This window comes from Liolophura sinensis, chromosome 6 (assembly GCF_032854445.1).
Source record: "Liolophura sinensis isolate JHLJ2023 chromosome 6, CUHK_Ljap_v2, whole genome shotgun sequence".
In the NCBI taxonomy this organism is placed as follows: Eukaryota; Metazoa; Mollusca; class Polyplacophora; order Chitonida; family Chitonidae; genus Liolophura; species Liolophura sinensis.
In genome coordinates this window covers 25,546,205-25,573,502 of record NC_088300.1, presented here as the reverse complement: position 1 = coordinate 25,573,502, position 27,298 = coordinate 25,546,205, and the positions used below count along the sequence as shown (strand labels likewise).

The window sequence follows — 27,298 nt, the reverse complement described above, 5'->3', positions numbered from 1 at the left end:
TATAAAGAATATAAATTCGTGAAAGGCAACTTTTTCACAGGGCGTATATATTTCGAATTTGAGCTTGTTTGGAAATGTTTAAATACGTCTCAACCTATGGAAACCGGATGAGGACATCTCTCCCCGTGGAGCGCGGCACGAGGCCGGAGCAAATCGCGCGAAAGGTACCGCCCTCATGCCATGAGCCGCGACCACGTGTTATATACCAACAGTAGAAATTGACATGGGTTTGTTTGGGACATCCTTAACCTTGCACTGCAATGATGAAATGGACAAACTTCCTTTCCCGTTGTATATACGTGGGGAGATATTCCAGCAGCCTGCGGATGGTAGTGGGTTTCCACCGGGCTGTGCTCGGTTTTCTCACCATAATGGTGACCACCATCGTATAAATGAAAATTTCTTGACTACGGCGTAAAACACCAATTAAAAAACAAATAAATAAATAATAAATCGATGAGACAGCGTAGGAGCTGACAACTGAGCTACAGCTATGATATATCTGTGTGTGTACATGCGTGAATAAGCCACATGAGCAGCCCGCCAGTTTCAAAGTAAATATATCCATTACATGATGTTCCTCGTCCGTTGCCGTTCATTCATTGTCACTGACGAGGAACAGTAGTGCAATGTTTACTGAACTACGTGTACTTTCTAACGCCCGCCCCTTCTCAGCACTGATTCCTCTCTTGAGAGTTTTTTCCTGAATCCTTCTATATCCTCCTATATCCTCCTATACCTATATAATATCTATCCATCCATGTCTATGTGACTCTGTGATATTGTTCCATCTGCACCTACGATTTATATTATAATGAGACAAACCCAGAATCATAATGTTAACAAACAAATGGTAAGGTTTTTCTCTCTCGCTATTTTCTAATATGGAATTAAATTTAATCACTTCCATGTGTTGATATCCTAAGGGTGTACATCGCACATCACAGGCCCTCTTCTGAGCTCTAAGGGAAATAAACAAGTTTAATTTTGGGCTAACAAAGCGAATATGTGAATAACATCTTATATTTATTCAGTGAGCCCACTGATTAAATAAAAGTTGTTATCCATATATTCGTTTTGTAATCCAACTCAACTCATCCAACTATCGCTCGCGGTGCGAGATGTTCTCATCCAGCTTCCATATCAACCGCCCACATATGAAGTACACAGAACTATATTAATTCAACAACAATGTACTAGGCCTACCTCCATACTTAATATTTTTGACATTCGTTCGACTGACCGACAAAGTAAACGTCAGAATGTTAAACATGGAGGGAGATGATTTAGCTCTCTGAATTTAGAACTATAAGGCCTATATGAAGCTGTTTCTCTTTCTAGGCAAAACAGGGTATTTGAGCACTGGAGGAAGAAAAAGTTTTCTCAAATTTATCGTGCTCTTTGCATGTTGACAACGTTTAGGCCTCTAAAAACTACCCCACCCATAAAACTGACAGACATCGTTTTTAAGAGCAAAAGTGTTGAAAATGAATTAATCCACTCATCCATCCAACCAATCAATGCATTCAGCCTATCACCCATTTCAGCCCAGTCAGTTCGGAATAAAAACTGTCAGTATTTATTTATTTGGTGTCAAAATTACTTTATCCGTATTCAATCGAATTCACTCTTGAAAGTGTACCCGGTCAGTGTGTCAAACTCTACCACGTGACTGGAATCTTTGAAAAAGAGGCGCGATCAAGATGGCGGAGGACTCTGTCGAAAGTGAGTAAATTCAACCTTTGCAGAACTTATTACAAAATTAGCTTCACCGAAGTAATGCTAATTTAAATACCTCACAAGGGAAGACTGCAGTGAAATGTGCTCAAAACACTATTATGGGATTCCTTGTCTCAAGACTCACACATACTTAGGAGATGACAAGACGGAAGACAGATATGCTGACGAAATGGGGACCATGTATAATACCCATTGAATGTAGAGTGAATAAACTTGCACTGTTAACGTTGATTTGAAATAATAATCCTAATGTCGGTGTGTGTTGTGTTGTGACCGTGGTATTGGAAGTAAGGTTGGTGGACTTTGTGCCTTTGTTGGTAGTGAAGAAAATAGTAGATAGTAGATAAAATGAAACTTTTGTGTTTTTTAGGTTCAGCAAATGCATTGGTCAGTCTTAAAGCAGGTAAGATAACATTAGGCTATGATCTGCTGACCAGAAAGGAGAGAGGACCAGTACAGAAGCAAAATTTTACATTGTCTGTTTTTAATCATCTCTGCTCACAATGTCCTGTGCATGTAGGATAATAAAGTCAACCTCTTACAATAAGAGTTGTGTGGGGCATAAGTGTATTCCTCAGTTTAGACTGGTTCAGCAAGGTGTTGCTATCACATATCCCTGAAGTAGGGGAATAGCAATTTACAAATGGTAAATGCTTTGTGTGATGTACACGAAAAAATTGACATGTATGGCTTGTGTCAGAAAAGTCTATAACTGTCAAAAATTCATGAAATGAAGGTAGTATGGCCTTTTCTTAACTGAAAACATGCTGGATTCACTCATCTCTCATGTACGTCTTTGAGCCACTATGTTATTTCCACATCTTGTATATGTGTGAGCGCCACCATATGGAAATCCATGAACAGGGATGGTTCTTATGCTCTGTAATAGAGGACTTCATATGTGTTGAAAACAAACTGCATATACAAACTACATATACCTGACAAGGAGAATGTATGTAGGAAATGGCTCCTACCACCACCATCATGCATGCGGTAAAAACAGACAGGTTGGTAGATGTTCACCTCCTAGGAGATTCATCAGTGATATGACTTTTGTGTCAGGACAATGGAAACACAGCCAAACTATGCGAGTTCATTTGGGTGCTGTAAAATTGGTGTTTTCGCGTTAGACATCACCAGGACATCAGAGTTCAGTCAAAGACCTCGCTAGTTAGTTGGTTATTCTCAGTATCTTCACGGTAAATAAAAAGATAAATGCTAGGGCTTTTATATCACTCACAAAGACTCATCCAAATAATTATTAATTATTCAAATGAATATTGATATTTCTTTATAACTTAAAATCCATATCTTGGGAATACTTGCATTTGTCAAAACAACTGTGTCTGGCACACTTGATTTCAGAAGGCTGACACTCTGAGAATAGCATAAAAAAATGGCTAAACAAGGCATTAGGCGTAGAAGTTTGTCAGAGGGTTTGTGCAGAATGAGATGGTCGTGTTCCTTGATTGCCCTTAACAAAAGGAAGGAAGTTGTGTATAAAAAAAACAAATGTATTCATTCCGTAGGCCTATTCTGGTAAAGTGTGCTGTCACCATTGAATATCCATGTATGCAGTGGGTTGGTTTGGGAGAATTTTTGGAAGTCAAGCACATGCTGCATGGAAGAACCTTTGTGTCATTAGGAGAGTGGTCTCCTATCATCACAAATACGTTCACAGTGGTATTCTTACTGTTGGCCTAAATCTAGATTTGAAAAGTATGTATAGAAATAAACAAGATATGACACTAGTGCATGTGCCAGTTTTGTTGAACGGTTGAACATGTTCACCTAGAGCCCAAGAGGAAATGATAAATCAATTAAGGAGAACAGGAAGGAGGTGGCATGTGTTCTGTAGCCACAAAGATATGTGAAGACATTTAGAAGGTCATCGTCTGATGCAATGGGCCCTAAAATCTAAATCTGCTATACTGACATTGGATTACCATAGAAAATATTTTTTCAGTTAGAGAGCTCCATTATTTCTTTATAGTATGAGGAAACTGGGCTGACTTGTTGAATGTTATCTATTTAAATGGTACTTAGAATTGACAACATCATGAAAGCAACTAAGATATTTCAAGTGTTTTAGCTGAGGTCAGTGACGGTGTTCATGTTAACTATGTAATATGTTCTGCTGACTTTGTTCTTTTAGCAGGTAAGGGAACAACGTACACAGTTTCATCACCAAGAAGAGGCAATGTAAGTGTTCTGGTTCTTACATGGAAAACCATTGCTGTCACATTTGTATTCTCTCTTCTGCTCCCCTTAACAATCCACCTATGCACTTTTTTCAGATCATAATATAATGGTGATATATGTATCTTCATTACCACCGGAATCTTGTCAGCAAACAAATTGTTTCAATTTCTTTCACATTGTTCAAAGCCTGCTACAAGAACTTTCCTAAAGCTTACATTTGTGGCGCTTAATACACTTTTCCAGACTTTTTTTTTTTTAAAGCTTTTAATCAGCCCATACTTTCCCTTAAAGTGAACATTAAGTCTGCCACTATATCTACATAGAAAAAATAATATAGGGGACAGTTATCACAGAAAAATATGTAAAAAAATTCTATAAAATTTTGAAAGCCGAGAAGATGAAGTTCAGCATTGGGGATATGGCACTGACGGACAGGTCACTCCGAGTAGCCATGTTGTAGAAGCCCTTATGAACTTGGCCAGTGACTAGCGCTGAAAACGTCACGTAATAAATGGCTGTCACGTCAAAAAACGTATTGGCTCTTAATTGTCAGTGTGGTTTCTTATTATTGATAGACAGATATCGATGCAATAAATTGGATTTTGCCCTTAGTTTAAGTGTTAAGCGGATGTATTTTGAATAAGTTGTGGCTGTAAACACAGTTTGACATCGTCTGCTGGTAATTTACATGTAAGGATTCACGGGGTGCTGAGTAGTGTTATAGCTTTGTTAATGAAGAGCTCTTCATTTAAGCAGATATTTGACATGCCACTCCACATGTATACTGGGTACTGGGTGGTCGTGCTTAATCTCCAGGTAGTTTTCTCCTATTCATCTTAAAATGAGAATCATAAAACAATCAAGGTGCACCTATTGTGAAGAAAGCGTAAATGCATATACATGTACTAAAATCATTATGATTTAAACTGAAAAAAACATGAACTGTTGGTGGTCGGAGCACAGACTGACTCTCCAGTGAAGCCTGAGCTTGTTTAATACATTCGGGAACTGTCAATATAATCCCCTGACCACCCCAGATGCTCTCCGGCGGCACGTAGTCAGTAAGACAGACATTAAATGGCATGAATCATGGGATACACTTTCCAAGTCTATGGGCGAAACTTATGGTCATTTACTGTAGTTAGCTTTTAACAGTGTGTATGTGTGGCGGATGTCAAAATTTTCACTAACATTTTTTCCCCCGAACATTGTGATTTATGATTTATTGATCCTTCACAAAACAAATGGACTAACGAATTTTGCTTTTGTTTTCTGATCTTTGTTTATAAAATACAACTCTGAAGCATGTATCCACCTAAAGTCCTCAACATTGACTACCTATTGTTACATGAAACTATTAAATGGTTTGACATTTTAGGTGACAGTTGTGTTATTTGGTCAACTTATTTTATAATTTTTTGGTGTCTGAGGTGGTTTGTTCGGCATTGCACCGCGGTGACCCAGGCACATCTCACTAGTGTGGTCATCGTGAGTTCAGTTCCAGCTCATGCTGGCTTCCTCTCCTCCAGCAACCTGCTAATGGTCATGTTGTTCCTCCAGGCTGTGCCTGGTTTCTTTCTACCTATGCTGACCACTGTCATATAAATAAAATATTCCGGAGTATGGCATAAAATATCAGCCTAATTTATATAATTGGTAATTTATACCAGTGATCATTTCTCCAAATACTCCAGGTGCCTTCATTTGGAACCTTTGGAACCTATCTTCTAAATGTTATCAAATATGTGTTCAGTATTCACCCCAAGTCATGCTTATCTGGTAACATTTGTGGTAATATGTAGCAATGTAGTAGGGAAAAGTTACCTATGTGATTTCAGGAATACCACACTTAGTGTTACCTGTACATTATCAGATTGTCTTCATTGATTATTTCAGCCTCCACGAATAAGGAAGAAAAATCGGCTGTTTTTTAATGACGATGAAGAAACTTCCTATTCTCCGATTAGATCCCCCAGAAAACAGTCCAAACCTGCAGCAAGCACAACAGTAAGTCCGCTTTTCTACCCTTTTTGAGCTGTGACAAGCCAGTCTATCAGTTCCTCTGTCGTCAAACTTTTGACATCCTCTCCTTCAACTTCTCACAGGATGTGGCAGATATGAGCAAATTCAAACTGGTTGAGGTTTACACAATTGATACCAATGTGTCATTGATTCCATAATGCTCAGTCTAAAAATGCAACTCTTTAAAACATATTGTAGACTTTTTTAATTGGAAATCTAGTTCACAGATAACATGTAAAATTCAGTGCTTTCTTTGTTTTTAGTAGGATTATTATAAGTATCTGTATGGATCAATCATGTGTTTTCAGAGATCACAGAGCAATATCCTGTCTGGTCCCGACAAGAAACTCGCCCAGGCCATCGGAGTGCGGCTGAAGAACCTACTGAAACTCCCTAAAGCTCACAAATGGGTCTGCTATGAGTATTTTTACTCCAACCTTGACATGTACGTCATGTAGGCTTTTTACTTTCCTCCACATATGCACCCCTACAGGTGTATAATCACGGGCCCCTAGCTAGCATTATTGCGCCACAACCCGATTTCCAGCGCCACACTGCCCCCAAACAATTCTCCTCAGCGCCATGCCCCTTTTTCCAGACCTCTTGCTAGCGGTATATGGCATGGCGCAGCCCCTAAAATTGCTGCCACGCTGCCTTTTTAAAGCCATGTATGCGCCACGCTGCCGTTTATTTATTTGCTGCTATTTTTTTCTAATTCTGCATCTATTCAACGTACTTCAATTGTCTTGTCGTATTAGAGAGCTCTGACATTTCCGGGAAATCTCTATACAGTGTACCAGTTCTTTTTATGCGATCTCCACAATTCAGGTGTTGTCAGAACTCTGTTCGGCCTATGCTGTGTTTTGTAGAAATCCCGATTCATGGAGAATTCACTCTTTTTTGTGGTACAGTAAAGATACCAAGAAGTGAAAGGCGGGTGAACAAACATTCTCAGGAATTGACCGAAATAGCCGAGGGCTGTCATTCAGTTGTAGATTTCTTTGGGAAAAGCAGGGGCAGACTGTCATCTTTGATGTCATTTCTGCATGACACACATAACACTACATGATTCAGTCTTATTCAAGTGAATAAACCTTTTTTTTTCAGTTTATATTTTACTTGACAGTATTTTACTTGAAAGTGATTTTCCAGAATAAATTGTGTAACAACATTTCATTGACATGATTGATTGCTTTTTGATATTCACCACTTTAATGCTCATTAGGCAAAATTAGGGTTGAATGGAGGGTCTTGTTGCGTCTTTCAAAAGGGTTCTTCCAAAAAGACAAATGAGTTAAAATTTACGAACAAAATGAAACTCAGAATTTCTGAATCTTTTGCACTTTGAAAATGGTTATCTGTGAAAGGGTGAATAGAAATATAATATTTACATATTAAATCGGGGTAATTATTCCAAATTTATCTTCAAATTTTCAGTTTTCAAATGTCATTTGATTTGACTCTACAAGAATTCCTGGATTCAACATTGACAAAATGTGAAAAACTATTTCTTCACATGAAATACAGTGAAATTCTGGTAAAATTTAATGGCTATAAATGGCGTAGATTGCTTCTCAGAGCATCTGGGATCTATAGTCTTATAGCGGTGCATGCCCTCTCAGATAGCTATTCCACCATGCCCCTTTCAAATCCTGCTGGGGGTCTCAATCACGATAAAGCTGTATTTCTGCTCTGACCTAGATGTGGTAAATTTTCTAGTGTATCCTTATTATATTATTTATAATATCAGATAATTAGGGGGATTTTGTATTGACCACAGTCATTGAATTGAAGTGTTAAATGTACAATTTTGCAAATATTATAAGTAAAAAATGTGAGCAGGGTAGCTGGAGAACTAGTGTGTTAATATATTTATGTCGTCTGAGTCAGTTAGTGCAGGTATTGATGTAATTTTGAAGCATTTGGAAAAAGCTAAATAGCTGATTGTCTTACCTGTTAATTGCAGTGGCTACATACATGTATGTGTAGTCACCATGGTTTAGTAAAAGCAGTTATTCGTTTTTTACCTGCTGTTAAACCCAAAGCTACCTTCATGTGGTATGATTCACTGTACTTTTTCAGCTTTTTGATACCTTTTCATTACAGACCATTATTCAAGGGAGAAAATGACTTCAATATTTGTCTCCAGGAGACGTTTCCACAGCTGAAATGTAAGAAGATGAGGAGAGTAGAGTGGTGCAAGGCCAGGAGGCTGATGGGCAAACCTAGAAGGTCAGTTAACAGCTTCATGACCATTTGGTTATGAGAAACTTAACATCTCTGATATTACTAAACAGACATTTCAAATATAATTCTGTGGTGCGTAGGGTATTTTTAGGGAGATGATCACAGTGCGGTTTGTTTGGAGTGAAAAAGTATCCTCCGCTTCATCAAATTTCTCAGTTGTACCTTTCAGTGTTATCATAAGTTGTTTCCCATTTATTTGTTTGGTGCTTCCACTCCGGCAGTACGTGAGAAGGTCTGTCAGCAACCTGCAGATGGTGGGGGTTTCACCCAGGCTCTGCCTGATTTCCTCCCACCAAATTGCTGGCTACCATTGCATAAGTATTATATATTCTTGAAATATTCTTGAGTACGGGGTAAAACACCAATCAAATCAAATATTTGTCTGGTTGATTGTTGTGTAACGCTATAGAATATTTCATTTATACAATGGCGGTCACTTTCAGGGATGTCTGTGTTGTAAACCAATGAGCTGTGGCTGATAGTTACTGATAAACTTTCCAATGTGTAATTTACACAAAAGCACACGATATTGATGGAAGACAAGTGGACAGTAGCAAATGTTAAGAGTGCAAAAGGGCAAAGGAATGCTGTTGACCGCTGATATTGTCACGAAAGCCACACACACTGTTTGCATGCAACATAAACCTACAAGGAAATTAATGAATATGAAATCATCTTACTGTTTTGTTTTTTTTCTTCAGATGTTCTGCAGCTTTCTTCGCCGAGGAGCGAGCTTCACTGGAACAGAGGCGTAACAAAATACGACTTTTGCAGCAGAGAAAGCTGCAGGAATTGACGAGCTTTAAAGACCTTCCACAGGAAATTCCCATGCACCTTGTGATTGGCACAAAAGTTACAGGTAGAATTCACATGTCTTGAGAAGGATTTACTGATAAAGTGAGGGGTATTAATTTGGGTTTGTGTGAGTGTCACACTTTGTTTTCTGTGCCTGAATAGCTTTAAATATATTCCATTTTTGATCAAATTGTGTGTGCAGATTCATATTCATATTGTGGCCCTTCAGAACAAGGCCTAAAAAGGTAGAGCAAGGGATATAAATTCTTTGAATTACTTTCTAAATTCTTCAGTTGAAATTTGATAAACTTCAAAAATTCAAGCCTTCAGTTGACTTGTATATAACGTGTTTGACTTGAAAATCTATTCTTGGTATTTTTTGTGAAAGTATAAACAGATGATGATGTGTCGCAACTCACATTTGTCCATTTGCGCAGTTGTCATGATTATCAGATTGCCATTTCCGTATGTACTCTATATAAATAGATATGATGATAGATGAAGGCTGTAACTCCAACAGTTTTCCACAGGGTTTTCATTTTTGGTGGATACATGTACATATCTACAAAGATGACGATGTGTTATGACTCAGATTTGTCCATTTTCGCTGTTGTCATGGTAACCAGATAGTCACTTTCCTCATATGCACTATATAAACAGATGTGATTTCTTGTCCATACTACAGCTCCAACTGTTTCCAGCATAAAGTTTTCATTTGTGATGGACACATTTTTCCACCTGCGCAGTTGTCATGATAACCACATACCTATCGTCAACACCCTTGAAGATTCCCCTCAGGGGTTATATTCACCACAATGCTGCTGGTATTCTTTAATACACTTCAAACAAATGCATGTCTTGGGGTGTACGTTATGTTCACCTGAATACTTGTTAATGCTGATGTACCAGAACCTCATTCTAAAAGCAGACAAAAAAAAAGAGAAAAGTGTGTAACCAAGCCTGAATAACATTTCTGTGTATTTTTTTGTTTCTTTTTAATGTTTTTCTATGGTATTTGACAGCACGGTTACGGAGGCCCCAGGATGGACTGTTCACAGGCTCTGTGGAGGCCCTTGACACTGTCAGCAACTCCTACAGAGTTACTTTTGACAAGACAGGGCTCGGCACACATTCTATACCAGATTATGAAGTCTTGGTAAGTGAAATAGCTGTTACCATTGTTACCAAGTCAGTATCAGTAATTTTCTGGAATTGGACTAAAATTTGAATAAAATGTAGAGATTATCACTAAAGTGTACTATACCATGTTAACACGCCCAAAATGAAGTCAAAATTTGTACCAGGTCAAATCAAAGGCAGTTGTTTCCACATGACCATACCATATGGCCAGCTTTAAGCCAGTTCAGGAATTTGTCCATTGTCAGTCAGATTTATGTTAGTTCAGTAAGAGCAACGTCGTCTGGAAAATGCGTATTCAGGGGCATATGATCCAGTTACATGACACGGATGAACCAACTGAAGCCCTAAAAACTGAAATAAATAAACGAGATTAAATCACCCCACTATGCCATTTGAATCAAAGAAAGTTTCGCACTTATCACCAGTTCAACTTTCCCGGTGGGAACAAGGTATTTTTTATGATGAATTATCAACGGTAAGAGTAGATAATTATCAACGTGAAGATCTAATTAGAATGTGACATGAGACTAGGAAAGAATGTGCGCTGGAAATTCAGCTATTCCTAGCAAAGTACTAAGAAGGCAAAATGTAAAATGCATTTATCTCCTATGTTTTTAGTCTAAATTCTCGTAATGAGGAATATTGGAGAGTGAGAGGGGAAAGTATATTGGTGTGAGGTTAAGTTTTTCTGTTTAGCTCAAAACAGAAAATAACAAAGAGTTTTGTGATATCGTTAATGATGTGTGATCAACATTTATATCAAGACATTTTGTATGTTGTGTTAAGTGTTTGTTATTCAGCTGGTAGACATACATTTCAGCTTTGGTATTAAGGCAATTTGTCGAAAGCCTGAATGATAAACCATAGGGCTTCTCATCTCTAGTTTCATTTCCTCTCTCTTCAGAGTAACAGTCCACAGGAGACGATCCCACTGTCTGCGTTCCAGCAGAAACATCGCCCCACCAGACCCCCCATCTTCTCACCCCCCAAGTTTGTACCAGGCCTCTCCTCTCCTGACCACAATCTGGTGTGTATTTAATCAGTCACTCATTTGTTGCTTGTTGATGGCATAATTGACTGAAATACATAGCACTCTTCCATGATGCATTCCATGTTGTGTGTATATTGTGGTTTATATCAAATTGATTTATTTATTTATTTATTTATTTATTTGATTGGTGTTTTACGCCATACTCAAGAATATTTCACTTATACGACGACGGCCAGCATTATGGTGGGTGGAAACCGGGCAGAGCCCGGGGGAAACCCACGACCATCCGCAGGTTGCTGAAAGACCTTCCCACGTGCGGCTGGAGAGGAAGCCCACATGAGCTGGACTTGAACTCACAGCGGTCGCATTTGTGAGACTCCTGGGTCATTGCGCTGCGCTAGCACGCTAACCAACTGAGCCACGGAGGCCCCTATATTAAATTGATCTGTGGGAAGTCGACTCTGTCGATTAATGGATCAAGTATTGAAATTTGCATATTGACAGAGAAAAATGTTTCTGCGGTACTTATTACAACAACCACTATTGATGTTAATTTTGTGAATTTAAACCGCAATTTTATGACAATTTTTTATGGTGATAATTGCTGCCTAGCTCTGATAATTTCTATGTAGATAAAATACATGTATTTAAGATTAAAGATTAAAGAAAAATAAAGATAGGAATGTGTATGGTGATTTGATGGAATGAAGAAAAACTTTAACCATCTGTGATATTTGTAGCATAATGACCCATTGCTGAGTGGCTCCCCATTCAAGGGGAGACTAATGAGCCTTGAAGGTGGAACATACGGGGGATTCCCCATCAAGTTTTTAGTGCTAGTGGTAAGTCATTGTATGTGTATTTTGTGACAAGCTGGTTTTGGTGGCAGTTCCTTGTTCCAAATTATCTATTCTGTCTGTAGATATAAACATTTCTCAAAATGTAGACTTTGGGTTACTTTTCAAACTTCTTTGTAAATCTATTCATACTGTTCACATGTATGTTTGTTATAAATGGAGATCACTCACTGTAGAGGGCTTTATGAAAAAAACAAAAAATCAAGAAATCAAGTGAGGAGAGTCTATGGAGTAGAAATGCTTCCCCATTGTTTCTCAATACAAGGGTATCGGGTCCATGTATCTAGATGTACAATATTATAGTAACAGTCAAATTCAGAATTGTTGATGAATGACTTTGGTCTAATAATACGTTATTTTCATGTTACAGCGCAGTGTGTTATTTGTTGTTATGTCATGCTGTATATTTTTTAATATGAAATAGTACAATTTAAATACCATGTGATTAATATAGTATTGATTTTATGCTTAGAATGCTAAAAGCATGAGCTGCATGCTAGTAATATGACCTCCTAGTAGTATGCTAAAATGTGATGTTATACAGTATGATCTCTGTATTACAGACTAGATTGTCCAAAATCCTCGCTGTGAAGAAGGATTGTATCAAGCAGCTACGAGACATGAATACACAGGTGGAAAAACTGGTAATTCAGGTGTATTTGACCTCTTTATGTTAACCTCGTTACGTTTTGCTATTATTAAGAATTGACCATGAAGTGTAAGAAAGTCTTGCAATGTGAGGTTTTGGAGTTTTTTTTTATTCATGGAGCTCCCAGAGTGGAGACTCCAACACTCATCATTAATATTAAGAAAGGATAAACAAACTCAGAGTGACTTTCATCCATCTGTACATCTGTGTCAGAGTGCTTAAGATCTACATGACAGGAATCTCTTGTATTCAGTCCAGTGAAGAAGTGAAGGACAAAGAAAGCCATTCCGAATTTTTCCAAAAGCTGATTGGTCCATCTTTAATAATGGAACATTTTCAGCCAGAAAAGGTTATCATTTGCCCATGTTCTCAAATTTTTGGAAATCACTTGTCATGTCATGTAGACATCATTATTGAACTAAAATACATGTAGTACTTGTGTGTGAGAAATGGGGAATGTTTAAGGATTTAACACCGCTGTAGCAGTGTTTATTGTGTAAGCCAGTACCGGTGAACCTTGTTTCTTATCTCATCAAATCCTTCGAATGCACGCAGCATGCAAGGGATTTGATGAGGTATGAAACAAGGTTCAGCGGTATTGGGTTACATGACAAACACCAAGACGAAAATGTTAAATTCTATTCTACCTCACAAAATGAAGAAAATCAAGCAAAAACATCATATTTCATGCAGCTTTTCACTGCCGTTCTCTATCACCTCCTCAGCAGAGGCCTTGCATTATACACCAATCTAAGGCAAGCTTAGGCCATTGCAGTTGACCTAGATACTTCACAGCTGCATAAGTATGACATGTCCCGTTGCATGACGTAGGAATGTAAAAGTTTAATGTACATGTATCACGATGACATACCACTGAACTCAGTTTGGATGAAACAAGTTTTCTTTTCCCACATGATGGTGTCTGGGGTGTAAACTATCAACATTGTGCAAAAAGAAGTGATATTTGTAAACTGCACGAAGTAACACTATTATCACATAGGGGAAGTCAGATGTTCACCTCTATATAAGTCATTAAAGCAAATCTAACAAGCAAACAAACTCAAATTCTTTTATATGTAGATATAAACCGTATTAACTGATATTACTGAGGGAGGTAAACATACTTGTCGGTATGCTGCGAGACACATTCAGGGTTTTTTGAAAAGTCATCATTTAATATGTATATTTGCACACAGCCCGCAACTAACAGCGAAGTACAATGTGTGCCTAAGATAAATCCAATTAGTGTTCTAGTACTCTTTTGTGTTACTTAATATGTGTCTGTTTCTGTATAGTTGTGCTCAAAGCCCAAAGCAGTAGTGTACAAGCATCGTAGTTTGACAATAACGGAGGTTGATTGTTTTTTTTTTTTAGCACAGCACACTACTACTTGTGGATATAGGGACAAATATTCAGCAATAATGGCCATTGGATATACTTTCCCCCAGTCACTGACCAATATCCTCCCACCATAATGCTGGCTGCATTGTATAAGTGAAATATTCTTGAGTATGACGTAGAACACCAATCAGTTGAATAAATCATCGGATGTACATGTACAGTGCACTCAGGTTTGATGAGGCGTCCCATGCTTTATAGCTCTTTCTGCAATTCTTGGTTTTCCTAAATTTTTTGTTTGTGTAGTTTTTCAACCTTTTCACATGTTTGCCAGGTGTTTATTCAAGCATGTTGTGAAGGCAGTATTGTGTGTAGAATGGTAAAATTACAATTCTTGTGATGCCCTGAAAATGACCAATTCAACCAATGTAGTTTTGTGTCCAAAATCAAGTTAAAAAATGTGTATAAATTGGGATTAAATTTCCTCTTTCTTATGTGGAAAGGTTGAGGAAATATAGTAGATAAATTGCTAACTGTGATTGAATAAGTTCTGATTTTTTTTGTGCTGTTCTAACTTTTGTGACTATTGTGACCGTGTTACAGAAGTCGCATCAGCAGCCCATCTCACTGGAGTTCCAGAGGAAGTACGCTGGTACAGTGCTGGAGCTAGAGAAGCTCAATGATGACCTCAATGAGTATCTGCTGGGGGTACAAAACTACTGTCAAGAGGTGAGGCATGGCCAGGGATGGACTGGTATCCTACTAGCTCTGACTGGTGTCCTACAAGCTCTGAATGGTGGCTTTCGGGCTCTGACAGGTAGCCTACAGGCTTTGACTGGTGGCCTTTGGGCTCTTTTTAGATGTGAATGTGTATTAATGAAATCATCAAGTCAATTATCAAGAGATATTTGGGGTTTTTGGGAATATACTGCTTTCCCAGTTACAGGCTCAGTGGAATGGAAATTTTTTTTTTGTACAGAAATTGGGTTGTAGTGTAATACAAATGTTGGGCATGGAGATATATTGTCAAGAAAGAAAACTATAAGTGGTTTAAGAAATATTATACTTTACCCTTCCAATTACAATTTCATTGGAGTGGAAATCTTTTTTTTTTAAAATATATATGTCAGTAAAATCTGCACGACACCATCTGTAGAGATATATTGTCAGGAGATAGTTATACAGGTGTCCCAGAAGTTGCACACCATTCAGGTTGAGGCTGAATGCTTGAGCTACAGAGCCGTGTATTGCCCCATCTCTTCCAAACATAAAAACCAAGTCATCTCTTTCTTGTACTGTTAGTTTATTAGCCATAATTAACTCTGAAAGAGAAAAAAAAATTTGAAATAGTTATTAAATCTGAAACACAGAAAAAAAATGAAAATCAGGTTGGTGCACGACTTCTGGGAAACCCTGTATGTGTTTTTAAGAAATATTGTATTTCACCATTCCAATTACAATTTGAAGTACCACATAATGCCCCAAGCCTCAGGCATATATACACAATCTGAAGGAGTGAAAAGCTTTGTAATTCATTATGATGGTATCACTGCTTATCGTAGTCTGTTAATCATTACAGCTGGCCCCTGATCAAGGAATCTGTCCAATAGACCAGCCAGCTGAGATACGCCGCAAGTGCGAAGAGGAAGCCCAAAGCATTCTCGAGAAGATCAGCCCGGTAAATTTACGATTTTATCCTACCTGACTAATATTTGCCCCAAAACTACATATCTCCTTGTTGACACAGTTGAGATAAATGTCAATACACAGTGTAAGTTTTCACCTGAAGAAAAAGGACTGTTATAAAAGTAGACAAAGACAAATGCTATGTAAGCATTGTAACATTTTAATGGAATAAAAGATCTCCCAATAATGTTTTCAGATATAGTTTTTAGTGATTTGAGTGCTTGATGATACTTAAGTTGGTTTCAGTTGTGTCTTACACCAGCGCAGCCGTGTTTCGTGTAAAGTTATTTAATTGCGTTTTTTTTCAGACTGTGTTTCCCAAACGTCTGGCTCGTAATCAGAAAGCCCTGAACCTCATAGAGCATTTCACTTCTTTGATGCTGCAGATTAGGGTAAGAGCTGGTGGTACCAAAACAATTGAGTAATGTATTTCACATGAAGTTTAGTATGTAAAATATAATTTTCAGAAGCGCATAAAGGCTGTTAAATGAAGCAAAACTTTTCATACCAACACTTTTTCTGATAAATAATAAATCAGACTTCTCAAAAAGGTTGCCCTGTAAGGTGAATTAATCAAGCGAAACATAGCACTTGAAAAATGTTAAACTTTAGATGAAATACAGTAGTCAAGAATAGGGGATCTCATACTACAAGTCCATGTTGGTTTCCTCTCTGGCCGCACGTGGGAAGGTAGGTCAGCAACCTGCGGATGGTCGTAGGTTTCCTCCCACTATAATGCTGGCCGCCGTCCGAGTACGACGTAAAACACAAATCAAATAAGTAAATGAATCATACTACTAGTTTAGTATCTCTGAAGACGTCAGTTGTCCACAAAGCCCATTACCTTTGTTTTATTATTTTTCTGAACGTTTTTGGGTGAAGAGAAAGTATGTGATAAATTATCAAGGGTTGAGTCTGAAAATGAATATGTATGAAGGTTGGTTTGGCTGAAACTTGAAGGCAATGGATTTCTCCAGGCACTGTCCAGTTTCTTTTGCCAACAACTAATAGGAATAGTATTGTGTGTGGCATTAAACCTCGGTCAGATCAATATATAAATACATACAAACAAGTTGATAGCTCTCCTCACAAAAAAAAAAAAAATTTTCATATGGATGCTTAAAAAACTTTAAATAAAATTTAAGTGTCCTTGAATATTTCAGACAATTGGTGAGAATGAGGTGAACTCATTTGAGTTTAAATCTGTACAAGACAATGTTAAGGAAATCAAGGCCTCATTGGACGCAAACAACATCAAGTAAGTACGTAGTGATTGCTGTTAATAGTATCTTGTCACATCTGTACAAAAGAAAAGTATAAGGCTAATTCCAAATGTCAGTGAAGCAGAACAAAGACTAGCGCTGTAAAACCTCACACTGCCTTGTGTTACATGATGTATCTGATTGGCTCATTGCCATCCAACATGGGCTTGTGTTTTCATTTTCTTACGCTTGTGCTGTTGGGCGAAAATCATTGAGCAAGTCAGAATACACATATGCCCTCATTGTAATCAGCTTGGTTTGGTTTGAAACTTTTTAATGGTTCTGCTACCAGACTGTCCATGGTCACCAGGGTTATGCGAGTATCTAGTACAGGACATTGTGTGGAAATATTATTAACATACATCTGTTTAATTTCATATTGGGCGACATTGAAAGAAAGAAAAAGCAGTAAACTCCCTGTATTTTGTTGTTGTTGTTGTTTATAACAATATCTTGTATTTATTACTGATTTCCTGAGTTCAGTAAATTGTCAAATCTATCCCAACATGTTTTTTTTTGGGGGGGGGGGGGGGGGGGCGAGGGGGAGAGTTAAAAAACTGAAGTCAAGCCCAACTTATGTATATTATTGTCTTGCTTATTAAAGCAAAACTAATTTTGTTTGAAATCCAGGGCCAGAAGTCAGTGTAAAACATCCTGTGTACATTTTGTTTTTCAATGTTTGCTTTCCAGTTGTTTCCAGAACAACGTGGAGATCCACATCAACCATATCCAGAGTGGTTTAATCAGAATGGGGAACCTCCACGCCTTCTCTTCCACATTTCCTGTCTGAACTATCCAGTGGAATCTTCTCTTATCTTGCCGTCGACAGCAATGGGGACTAACACTGTAGTTTCGTCAAAGCAAATAGAACCACCTTCACATCCAGCACTTTAGGCTGGAGCTCCTTTTGGTAGTGACTGTAAATGACCCGATATTTCATCCAGTACTAAATTGCTCATTTTCTCACGGATTCTGAGAGTTCTGGTGATCTTAAAAAGGTGTTTTGAGATATGTCTGGAAAATAGAGTGACATTCTACTGGTAAAATATACATTTCACCACCAAAAGTAATATTTTATAGCATTTATTTGCTTTTTAAAGTGCACTCTTTTGGGAGGCAAATTTTAGAACATTTACAGTACGGTGTACTGCTGCATTGTCAGTGGTGATTGTTAATCACTGGGCATGGTGTGGTTCTACCACAGAATAAGTAGGCTGCTCTGGTAAAAATAATCTCAAGCACAAACTAAAGGTCAATTTCCACAAAACGAGACGTTCAACTGTGAACTGGAAAGTCATATGAATATAACGTCACTTCTGTTGTATTGTGATTTCCGGAAGACAGCGTGAAGTTGTCCAGAGGTTTACACATTAATCTTCTGATTTAAATAATAACGATTGCTGTTGCGATGTATTTATGTGACATCATCGCCACTAATGACAACCACAACTTCAAACTAGAGTCATTTGAATATAACAATAAATGTTACGTTATACACATATGTTACATCTAGTGGAATTTGAAATAGATTCTACTCAAACTGCCTTGCAGTCTGTTGCATTTGTGAATGTTATGTCTAATGGAAGTCAGATCTCAACAGTTTGTGTGGTGAAATCTCTACAACATTTTCAGTTTTATGGAAGAATTTCTAGAATATATTTCCGTCGTGCAGTTGAAACCATTCCTTAAAAAGTCCTTTAAATTTTACCATTCGCACGAATTACATACTTAACAGGATGTTGCTCAAGATGTATTTTTTCTGACTACAGGAAAATACATATATAACATCTCTAAACAAAGTCATCAATTTTACAGTTTAAAATGAAGTGCTTATGTTTTGTTGCACTGCTTTTGTATCCCAACTAAAAACTAGGATTTTCCCTTGAATGTGATGTTAGGAAAAGATTTGAAGGAAGGCAACCGCACGTTGGCTGATTGACTTCCACATTCAGAAGCTTTCTGTACATGCATGTAAGAAGATTTAATACTTATTTGTGCACATTGTGTGAATTAGTAGACAAATGGTTTGTTGAGTGAATCAATGCAGTAATTCCGAGCTCCACTCAGCTTCCCAGGCTAAAGGGAATGAACTCTTGCAGTGATTTTAGGTCAGAGGAATATCTCCTTGGTAGAGCTGACCACGTCACTCAGTGATTTCAAGATTTCAAGCATTAATTGCACAAGACATTGTGTCAAAAATGAGTAGATCGCCCGTACCCATACCTGGCTTTGATTTGCAAGGGAAGTGTTCTAATGCCCATCGTATATAGGGAAAAATATACATGTCCACAACATATCCTTGGTGGAATGTGCTGTATAACATCAGTAGAGGAGATGTGTGTATAAATCGGCGGCAGAATGCTTTATTTCGAGTCCATCTGGCATAGTTGAGTTGGGCGTGGGGCGATCCAGCGTTTCCAAGCTTTATTTATTTTTTTTATTTTTTTAAGGCCAAATAAGGGTATAACATGGTATAAGCGTGGCCTACTAATTTTATACAAGGACCCGTGATTAAATGAAATATTACTGCAGTCTTTTACATTATATCATCCAATTTGATGTTTCACTTTGATGAATTTGAAGAACTTGGAACTTTGAAGAAATTATCATCCAATAATTTCCAAATATCTAAAAATACGTTTTTGTGAATTTAGAAATATCAACAGTTATCAACAATAACAAGGTAGTATCTATTCCTGGACTCGTGCTACTCATATTTACCCGATGGTATTGTGGGAGGGTAAGCATCAGGAAATTCCCTGGCTACACGAGTTACGAGTGTGCAGTGGAATTGGGAACGATCTTCTTATGTTTACGCCAGTCTAACAATTCCATAACAGTTCGTAAAATTGTATACATGGTTTGTGAAACGATGGTCAGTGTTTCATAATTTGTCGTGTATATGTGATATGTCAATTTATCACAGAGATCAAAACTGATTCTAGAACCGTTCCGTTGTGCTTTCACTCGTTTTGTTTTGTTTTTTTGTTTTTTTTTTTAGTTTTGTTTTTTTTTCCTTTTTTGTAGAGAATTGTTCTGCATAGAATGATCAAATTCGGAGATTTGTTTTTGGAAACCCTAAAGTTGCCCAATGGTAACAACGTGATTTCTTAAAATTATTAATATAATAATTGCGAAAGTTGCATTTATAAAAAACGAAGACCTTCCATATTTTAATAATTTTATTCAGTCTGTCTTATCCTCCTGAATAAAAGTGTATTCAAGAGCGATCACGACATGTAACCGAAGTATTTAATTCGAAGTTTTAAGCAAAATGAACATACATATGTATTTATTGTATGATAACTGACGTTTGGAACGAAAGGAATTAATGGCGTATTTTCACATTTATGATTTTTGTACACTGTATAGGCCTGATGTAATCTTACATCATCATAATAAAGGTAATTATAATGAGTAATACCATGTGCTATAATAATAAGACATTTGTCTTTGTTGATTAACACCATACATGGTCATCAACTGGACATTTTGAGCACGATTGTATAAGGATTTTTTTTTTTTCAGATAAATTGAAATAAAGTGAAGAAACGTTGGTTGAATTCGTTGATGATGACGGCAATTCATTAATGTCCATAACGTTATGACTGCACTCTATTTTACTCTTCACTCTGATTGTAATAAACGTTGTACATATATCTGTATCATTTTAGTATGATTTAATTGGATTATGGAATAGCACACTGTCCATGTTTGAATGCAATCGGTCAAAACGTTCTGGAGATTTGTCACGACTAAAGTTTAACCATTGGGAAACGAAGATTGCCACGGTGGCAATATTTTATGCACATGCTGAAACCAATCCCATCCTTCTATCCTCTTCGTGATATCATGACATGCATACCAAGATGAAAATTTTCAAGGTATTGTCCAGACAAAATTAAACCGTGGTAGCCTTACTGTTTACAGTTGCACAAAGGCAAAAACAATCCCAGCCGTCTTTTCACTGATTTTACACTGGAAATAGTCATGACAATACTGGTCAGACAGTTCTCAACTTTTCGTCTGCACATTTTAATGACTGAAAACAAAGATGTCTCCATTTACCATATATTGCTCTGCATAAACTGAAGAAATCTATTCCCAAGCCATGTATGGCCAAAGTGTAAGTCTAACAACCGTGAAACAAAAATGGGTGCAAAACATACAAAGGGTTACATGGAAGCTGGCGGATACATATGCGCTCTGTCTTAATACTTTCGCTCCAAACCAGGAAAAGCGATATTTCGCGAGATTAGGACAGCAACCTGGCATCCTGACGAGATGCCAGTTAAGACCGTGATTCAGTCAAGAATCCGGTGTAAATTTCGCACTCGCGTCTTAATCTTGCGTTGTCCATTGAATCTCACACCCTCACTAATATCTTGCTTCGGTCATTTCTCCACCAAAGCTGGTCCAGATTTTTTGCAGGACAGTTGTTTTCGACAGAATGCTTGAGAGTGCGGAATAGTTTCATAATCTCGTTTGGAGTCTTGCAGTTGGTAAGCGCAGCGTAATGACTCAGGTGCCTCTCGCCAGTGCGGTCGCTGTGAGTGTTGCTCTTGCTGGCTTCCTCTCTGGTCGTACGTGGGAAGGTCTTGCCGCAATTTCCGGATGGTCGTGGGTTTCCACAAATAAAATAATAAATAAATATATATATAGCTGACATATTCGTATAAGCCGTATAACAATTTATGTAAGCCAGTCTTTTTGACGTATCTGCTATACATTGACATCGATGGAAAGTCGTGTCTAACAAATGGTAACCTTTATGACGAAACTATTGTTGTGTAATTTTTGTGACGTCAAAAAAACTTCACGTTATACCTTGCAGACGAGGGAACGGTGAAAGAGTTAACTTAAAATGGACAAGCCACTCCTGGTAATTCGTGTGATTTGCCTGCTCTTTCTTGGTAAGTCAGTTCGAGTGCATGTATGACAGAAATAAGACAATTTTTATTCAATATCGCCAGTTCTCACGTGGTGGCCCCATAAGCCAATATGCCTACATGCCTGACTGATGAAATATGAGTAACGTGGTGTAGCCTGTTATAATGTATGCATTTGGGTTTATTTACATATGCGTATGTACAGGTTTATTCGAGTTTTTATATTCAAGGCCAACGTAAGAAGATAACAGTTTAATGGAAGAAAGAATCATTTTTTTTTTTAATGTTGGAACGTGTCAAGAGCATCCATTACTCGCGTTCAAGTGTTTAAACTCTTCTGTGTGACATCACTGTAGTTCTGGATGGCGTCAACAAATGTGTTTCAAACACTAACGTCAAGTGACAACGTCATGCGGACAAGGGAAGAATAACAAACTACAATATAGGGACACATCATTTCGTTTATTCCTGATTGGACAAAATAATCTGTTCGGTCCGAAAAGGACTGGTCGGAATGTATGTCTCAATCCAACGGGTTAAGTTCCTCTATTGCGAGAGATAGAATTCAATCAACTGCTTGCTACAAGAAAAACATAAATGTCTACAACCTTATATTTACATTCAAATCCCTCAAACATTAACAGAATATACCCGTAAGCTCTCGTTATATTTATCTGAATGGATGAATGTTCTGTTTTTTAGAATATCTTATCCCTGGAAAAACAGATGGTAGTACACATTGACCTTAAATATTTTTCGAGTGAGAGGTTGATATGATAAACCTCGAGACGCTAAGGAAATCCCGACATTTCACATTCATATAAATAATACGTGTAAATATAAACTACATGGTAAGTTGAATGGGCTTTGTACCCCAACAACTTTCCGTAACTAGGCTATAAGGTATATACCGTACTATATCGCCTTGGAAAGTGTCCTTATTGTAACTGCATGCAATGGTGTTGACGCCTTGATGATACCGTTCTTGCATGTGTACAATGGAAGTTTATATGAAGCAACGACCATCACTGCTTCCAACAGAAAGACATGCGGTAAAACACTAGGAAAAAGTTTGAGTACTACTCATGCACGTGCTCAGAATGCGAAAATGACGTTACATATTATTGATCAAGCATCTACCTTTCAGAGGCGAGCGCCTCCAGGCATTTCAAGTTTAATGTGAGCGTGGACGGAGTGGATATGACACAGGAATTCTGGCCACGAATGCCGAAATCAGTGGGTGAACCCAATCAGCCTGGTACGTGCTTAATTAGACAGAACCATAGTACTTAGAACGCATGATGTGTAGGCCTATATAAAAATGGACTTTCAGAGGCATATGAAGAAATTACAATTATATCATTTAAATGATAACACTTTTGTTTGTTTGAAAGGGAATTAAACTTCATAAAAAAGCCCTCAAGGGGCCCTATTTATAAACAAATTGTATCACCTGAATAATGGTAAACTTTAGGTGAAATGCAGTAATACACTGAGCTCGCTATAGCAATCGCTAATCTAAGGCAGGCATTCCGGGTTCCTACTCCGACATTGCACAGTTTAAAAATTAAAAATGCGTGCACATATATGCAGTGATATGACCGATTGGTTTAGACGCTTGCCGTCCAATCGCCTGAGAGCCACGAGGAGTAAGTTCAATTCCGGTAACTTTATAGCTCTTTGCATGGCTTTTACACGTCGATCAGTAACCTTTGTTTCCCTTACAGGGCGGCGCAAATCTGCACCTGTCACGACGGGAATTAGTATTCATCTGAGCCGGCTATTGTCGTTTTACGCTTACACCAACGAAAACGTTAAAATAAATGGAGGCATTCTAATTTAGGTTACCAAAATTGGTGGATCAGAAAAAACCGTCCTTAATGGAGCGAGCTTAGTTTGACTAAAATAAACGTCCGAGCCGTTCTCGAGTTGCCATTTTCTCCTAGGGTATGACCTAACCGTGGTTAGAAAGATTAATTGCGAGATATAATCAAATCAATAATATGCTTATTTCACTTATACGATGGCGGCCAGCATTATGGTGGGAGGAAAACGGGCAGAGCCCGGGGGGTGGGGGGGGGGACCCACGACCATCCGCAGGTTGCTCCAATGGTAAAATCCACTGCCCTGCATCAGTTTCTGCTTATTGTAATAATTGTTAACTGTATAAAGACCGCTGACAGATTCTGTCATGACATTAATAACGGTAAAATTGTATATATATATATATACCTTCAGAGTTCTCCAAAATGATTCAGCGAAGATCTGTAAATAACAGTGTGGAGTTTGGTAAGTATAATACAGTTATTATACTTCCTTTTAAAAAAAATATGTCATTTACACCGTGCTTGGGTGAATTGTTTTTTTTTTTAAATAAAGAACTACACAATAATATCACCAACACTGTAGTCAGTTATTAAGGTCTGCTCATAAGTGAACTACTGTTTTAAAACTGCTCGTTTTCAACAGTAATACGGGTTGTAACTTGTAAGGTAAGTGGTTTAATATATACAATGGGTGGCTCTCGTATATGGAAACTACAAGTACATGACGTGAAATGATTTATGGACAAATCTATACAATGATGTTATACCTTATACCCAAGTAATTGTAACCCCGGGGCCAGATTTGGCACTTGAGCAAGAAAATTCAATACGTTTATCTTTGGATAACGGTGAAGAGGTGACCAAAAGTTATAATTTCTAGGGAGCAAAAATTAGCTCTAAAATAGTATTTCAAATTTGGACTTATGTCATCAGAAATGGTTTTGTAGAAGCATCTGTGTTTCGTGTGGTTCTTATGTTTGGTACATTCTCTATGCCTGGCTAAAGACAGAACTGCAAAGACGTGTGTGCAGGACTTGGCCAGTATACACAAGACGAGAAGATTTGCTGTGTCTGCCTTCGAAGAACAGGAGTTGAAACTAACCTGCTACTACTGGTATATAATTTAAAAGAAAAATAACATGACATTCTTAATAACATTTAATAGGTTATGAAGAACAGGAGTTGAAACTAACCTGCTACTATTGGTATATAATTTAAAAGAAAAATAACATGACATTCTTGATAACATTTAATAGGTTATGATTTTGAACTCAGTTATTTTTCCCCTCCTAGAAAAATTAATAAAAAGACCTCTTTTTGCAGACAAGAGATATTTCGATAACTTTTTCCGTGCAATGGTGACCATTGTTTTATTGAAATACATGTAAATGAGTATTGCGTCACCAGTTTGCTCACAAGTCATTGAAAAAGCAGTAATGAACCAAAGACTACACAACTTTTGGACCCAATTACTTCAAGCGGGGAAAAGGGTGACCCATTTGCTCCACCAGTCAGGATGACCAATCCAACCGCTTTAAATCTGCTGTTGTTGTTGCTCCTCCAGTCACGACGACCAATCGCACCGTCTCCAGGGAATGATCTGGTTCCGGATTGGCCAGCTTAAGGAAGAAGAGGGAGGCTATCCCGTCCGGGAGGTGCATGTGGACATGCATGACGCAGAAATATTTAACCGCGTCATCGTCACGGCAGACCACACTCTAGTCATCAAGAGGACTGAGCCAGGTATCGAACCCTAAAGGAAATGACAAACAAAACAGAAGTCTTCATTATCAGACACACTATTAAAAAGACGCAAATTAGCAAAGAGCTACAAAGAGTCGATGTCTTCTTGCACCCAGACTCCTCGTTTACCCAATGTTCCATGGATGTTAAAAAATAGGATGTCTTGTGACGCAGAAATATTTTTGTGTCTGCTAATGCACATTTCTGTCTTTCTTTTTTTCTTTTGTATGTTTTCATTTTTAATACAGGAATTAAATGCCCCTTTTCCTTCTCATTTACAGAGCTTTAGTTGCTATTGGTTACATGTAGCCTATTTACTCTCGGATGAATATACTTTCACACATAATGAAATCGTCAGTAATTTCTTTACATAGGTTATATGATGAATATATTAATACACCCAAAAAGGAATCATCCTCAGTTTTTTCTTTTTTTCAAAGAGGACGCCGGAGCGTATTTCTGTCAAAACACAAACGACGTGACACTGGACCACATTCACGGCTCTGAAGTCGATCACATCATGACAAGTTCGGACACGTTCAAAGTCCTTATCCATGTTGACGGTAAGAGAGAAATTCGTAATTAAAAATGAGGCACTTTTTCCTGATTAAATTTTTTTAAATATTTTATTCGAATTTTACACTGCACCCGTACTCAAGAATATGTTGACTTCTACGGCGAAAACCACGATTATCCGCAATCTGCCGGAAGCCAGCACGAGTTGGACTTGACAGCACCGGTGAGAGGCTCCTGAGTCATTGTGTGCGCGAACACGTTAACCATGGAGGCCCCCAAGCAAGATTGACAATTTTCTCTTGTAATAAATCATTGTTGTATATGTTACGAGTTTGTCCACAAATCGTCTAGCCCAAAAGCAGGAATGAACAATACACAGTTATACACAGCTTAGACCAAAATTTAGTTAGACAGGCAAGGCTTCCATTTCGTGCTTTTTCTGCGTTTTGACTGAATGTGATCATCTTTGTTATATCGCTGGTAAGACAGGAAGTATATCAGTTATTGATCTTATTGGCCTTCGATCATCGAGCTGATTAGATTGCATGATTTCCTATAGCCTACCAATTGGTCCTTGACCATAAATGTTGCACGTTCAAATACAGCTATCCCATGTTGCGGTTGTACCCTTTTATCAGTTTCTGTAAGTTTCCTGGCGCCGTGCAGCGGTATAGTGACTTGGGATATTTCTTGTTAGGCTATTATAGACTGCAGATAATCGGTGCTTTAATCCTGAGTTTTTCACAGATATATATATACGACGACGGGGTCGAGGAATTTGGAATGCCGGAGGTTATGTAACGACCATCAAGGCATATGCCTGACAAACTTCCTGATTTCCCATGATACAAGTTCGTTTTGTCTCAAATACATAGGGTGTTACTAATTAAAGAATATGCCTTCAACAAGTCTAACATAGATCTCGATGGAATTGTCTATGTGTTTGTACTTTCTTTTTCATTTTATTTATTTAATTTTGTCTTTGATGCCGTCTTTTGTCATGTTACAGTGTTGCCTGTTGACACTGGAAAAATGAGAATAGGTAAGTTTTCACACGGACAATTTTTTTAACATTCTGTGGGATATTTAAGTCTGACAACACCTCATCAATGCTCGTATAAGGCAGTGGCGACTCTGGTCTAGATGAACTCACCTTTGTTCTCTTGAAATGTTTGCGTATGTATAATATCAAAAATAGACAAATAACCCAGATAACGTGAAAGAACTTCATGAAATATATATGAGTGATATCAGTGGGTGTTGCTGATGTAAGAACCAAGATAGCTCCGTCTGGTAAGACCTTATTCAGCTTGTACACCAATTAAACTGGGGTTCGTTAATTTCATAGTAGAAAGTAACTATTATAATTAAATTTGTTTAACCCTTCTCTTTTAA

The 27,298-nt window shown here is 37.8% G+C and overlaps 1 protein-coding gene across 3 annotated transcripts; it reads left to right on the top strand.

Annotated features, from left to right (window-relative positions):
• The first annotated feature begins 82 nt into the window (after positions 1 to 82).
• LOC135467765 (protein lin-9 homolog) lies at positions 83 to 19,351 on the top strand. 3 transcript variants are annotated; one of them, XM_064745605.1, is made up of 17 exons: positions 83 to 164; positions 1,638 to 1,725; positions 2,111 to 2,143; positions 3,899 to 3,942; positions 5,839 to 5,949; positions 6,273 to 6,409; positions 8,071 to 8,196; positions 8,913 to 9,070; positions 10,029 to 10,162; positions 11,051 to 11,173; positions 11,878 to 11,979; positions 12,558 to 12,638; positions 14,585 to 14,710; positions 15,561 to 15,659; positions 15,976 to 16,059; positions 16,831 to 16,925; positions 17,620 to 19,351. In XM_064745605.1, the coding sequence occupies exons 2-17, from the start codon at positions 1,704 to 1,706 to the stop codon at positions 17,717 to 17,719; spliced, it is 1,575 nt and encodes a 524-aa protein (XP_064601675.1). In that variant the 5' UTR covers positions 83 to 164; positions 1,638 to 1,703; the 3' UTR covers positions 17,720 to 19,351. The 3 variants fall into 3 exon arrangements, with proteins under 3 accessions (XP_064601675.1, XP_064601674.1, XP_064601676.1); XM_064745604.1 differs by having other exon boundaries at positions 3,896 to 3,942; XM_064745606.1 differs by lacking the exons at positions 83 to 164; positions 2,111 to 2,143 and having other exon boundaries at positions 1,620 to 1,725; positions 3,896 to 3,942.
• The last annotated feature ends 7,947 nt before the right edge of the window (positions 19,352 to 27,298 follow it).

Bases quoted from the DNA above. Each gene is read 5' to 3' on its own strand.
- LOC135467765 (XM_064745604.1), top strand. From the start codon at position 1,704: ATGGCGGAGGACTCTGTCGAAA. The intron at 1,726-2,110 runs GTGAGTAAATTC...TGTGTTTTTTAG, and splicing joins GGCGGAGGACTCTGTCGAAA to GTTCAGCAAATGCATTGGTC. The intron at 14,711-15,560 runs GTGAGGCATGGC...TAATCATTACAG, and splicing joins TACAAAACTACTGTCAAGAG to CTGGCCCCTGATCAAGGAAT.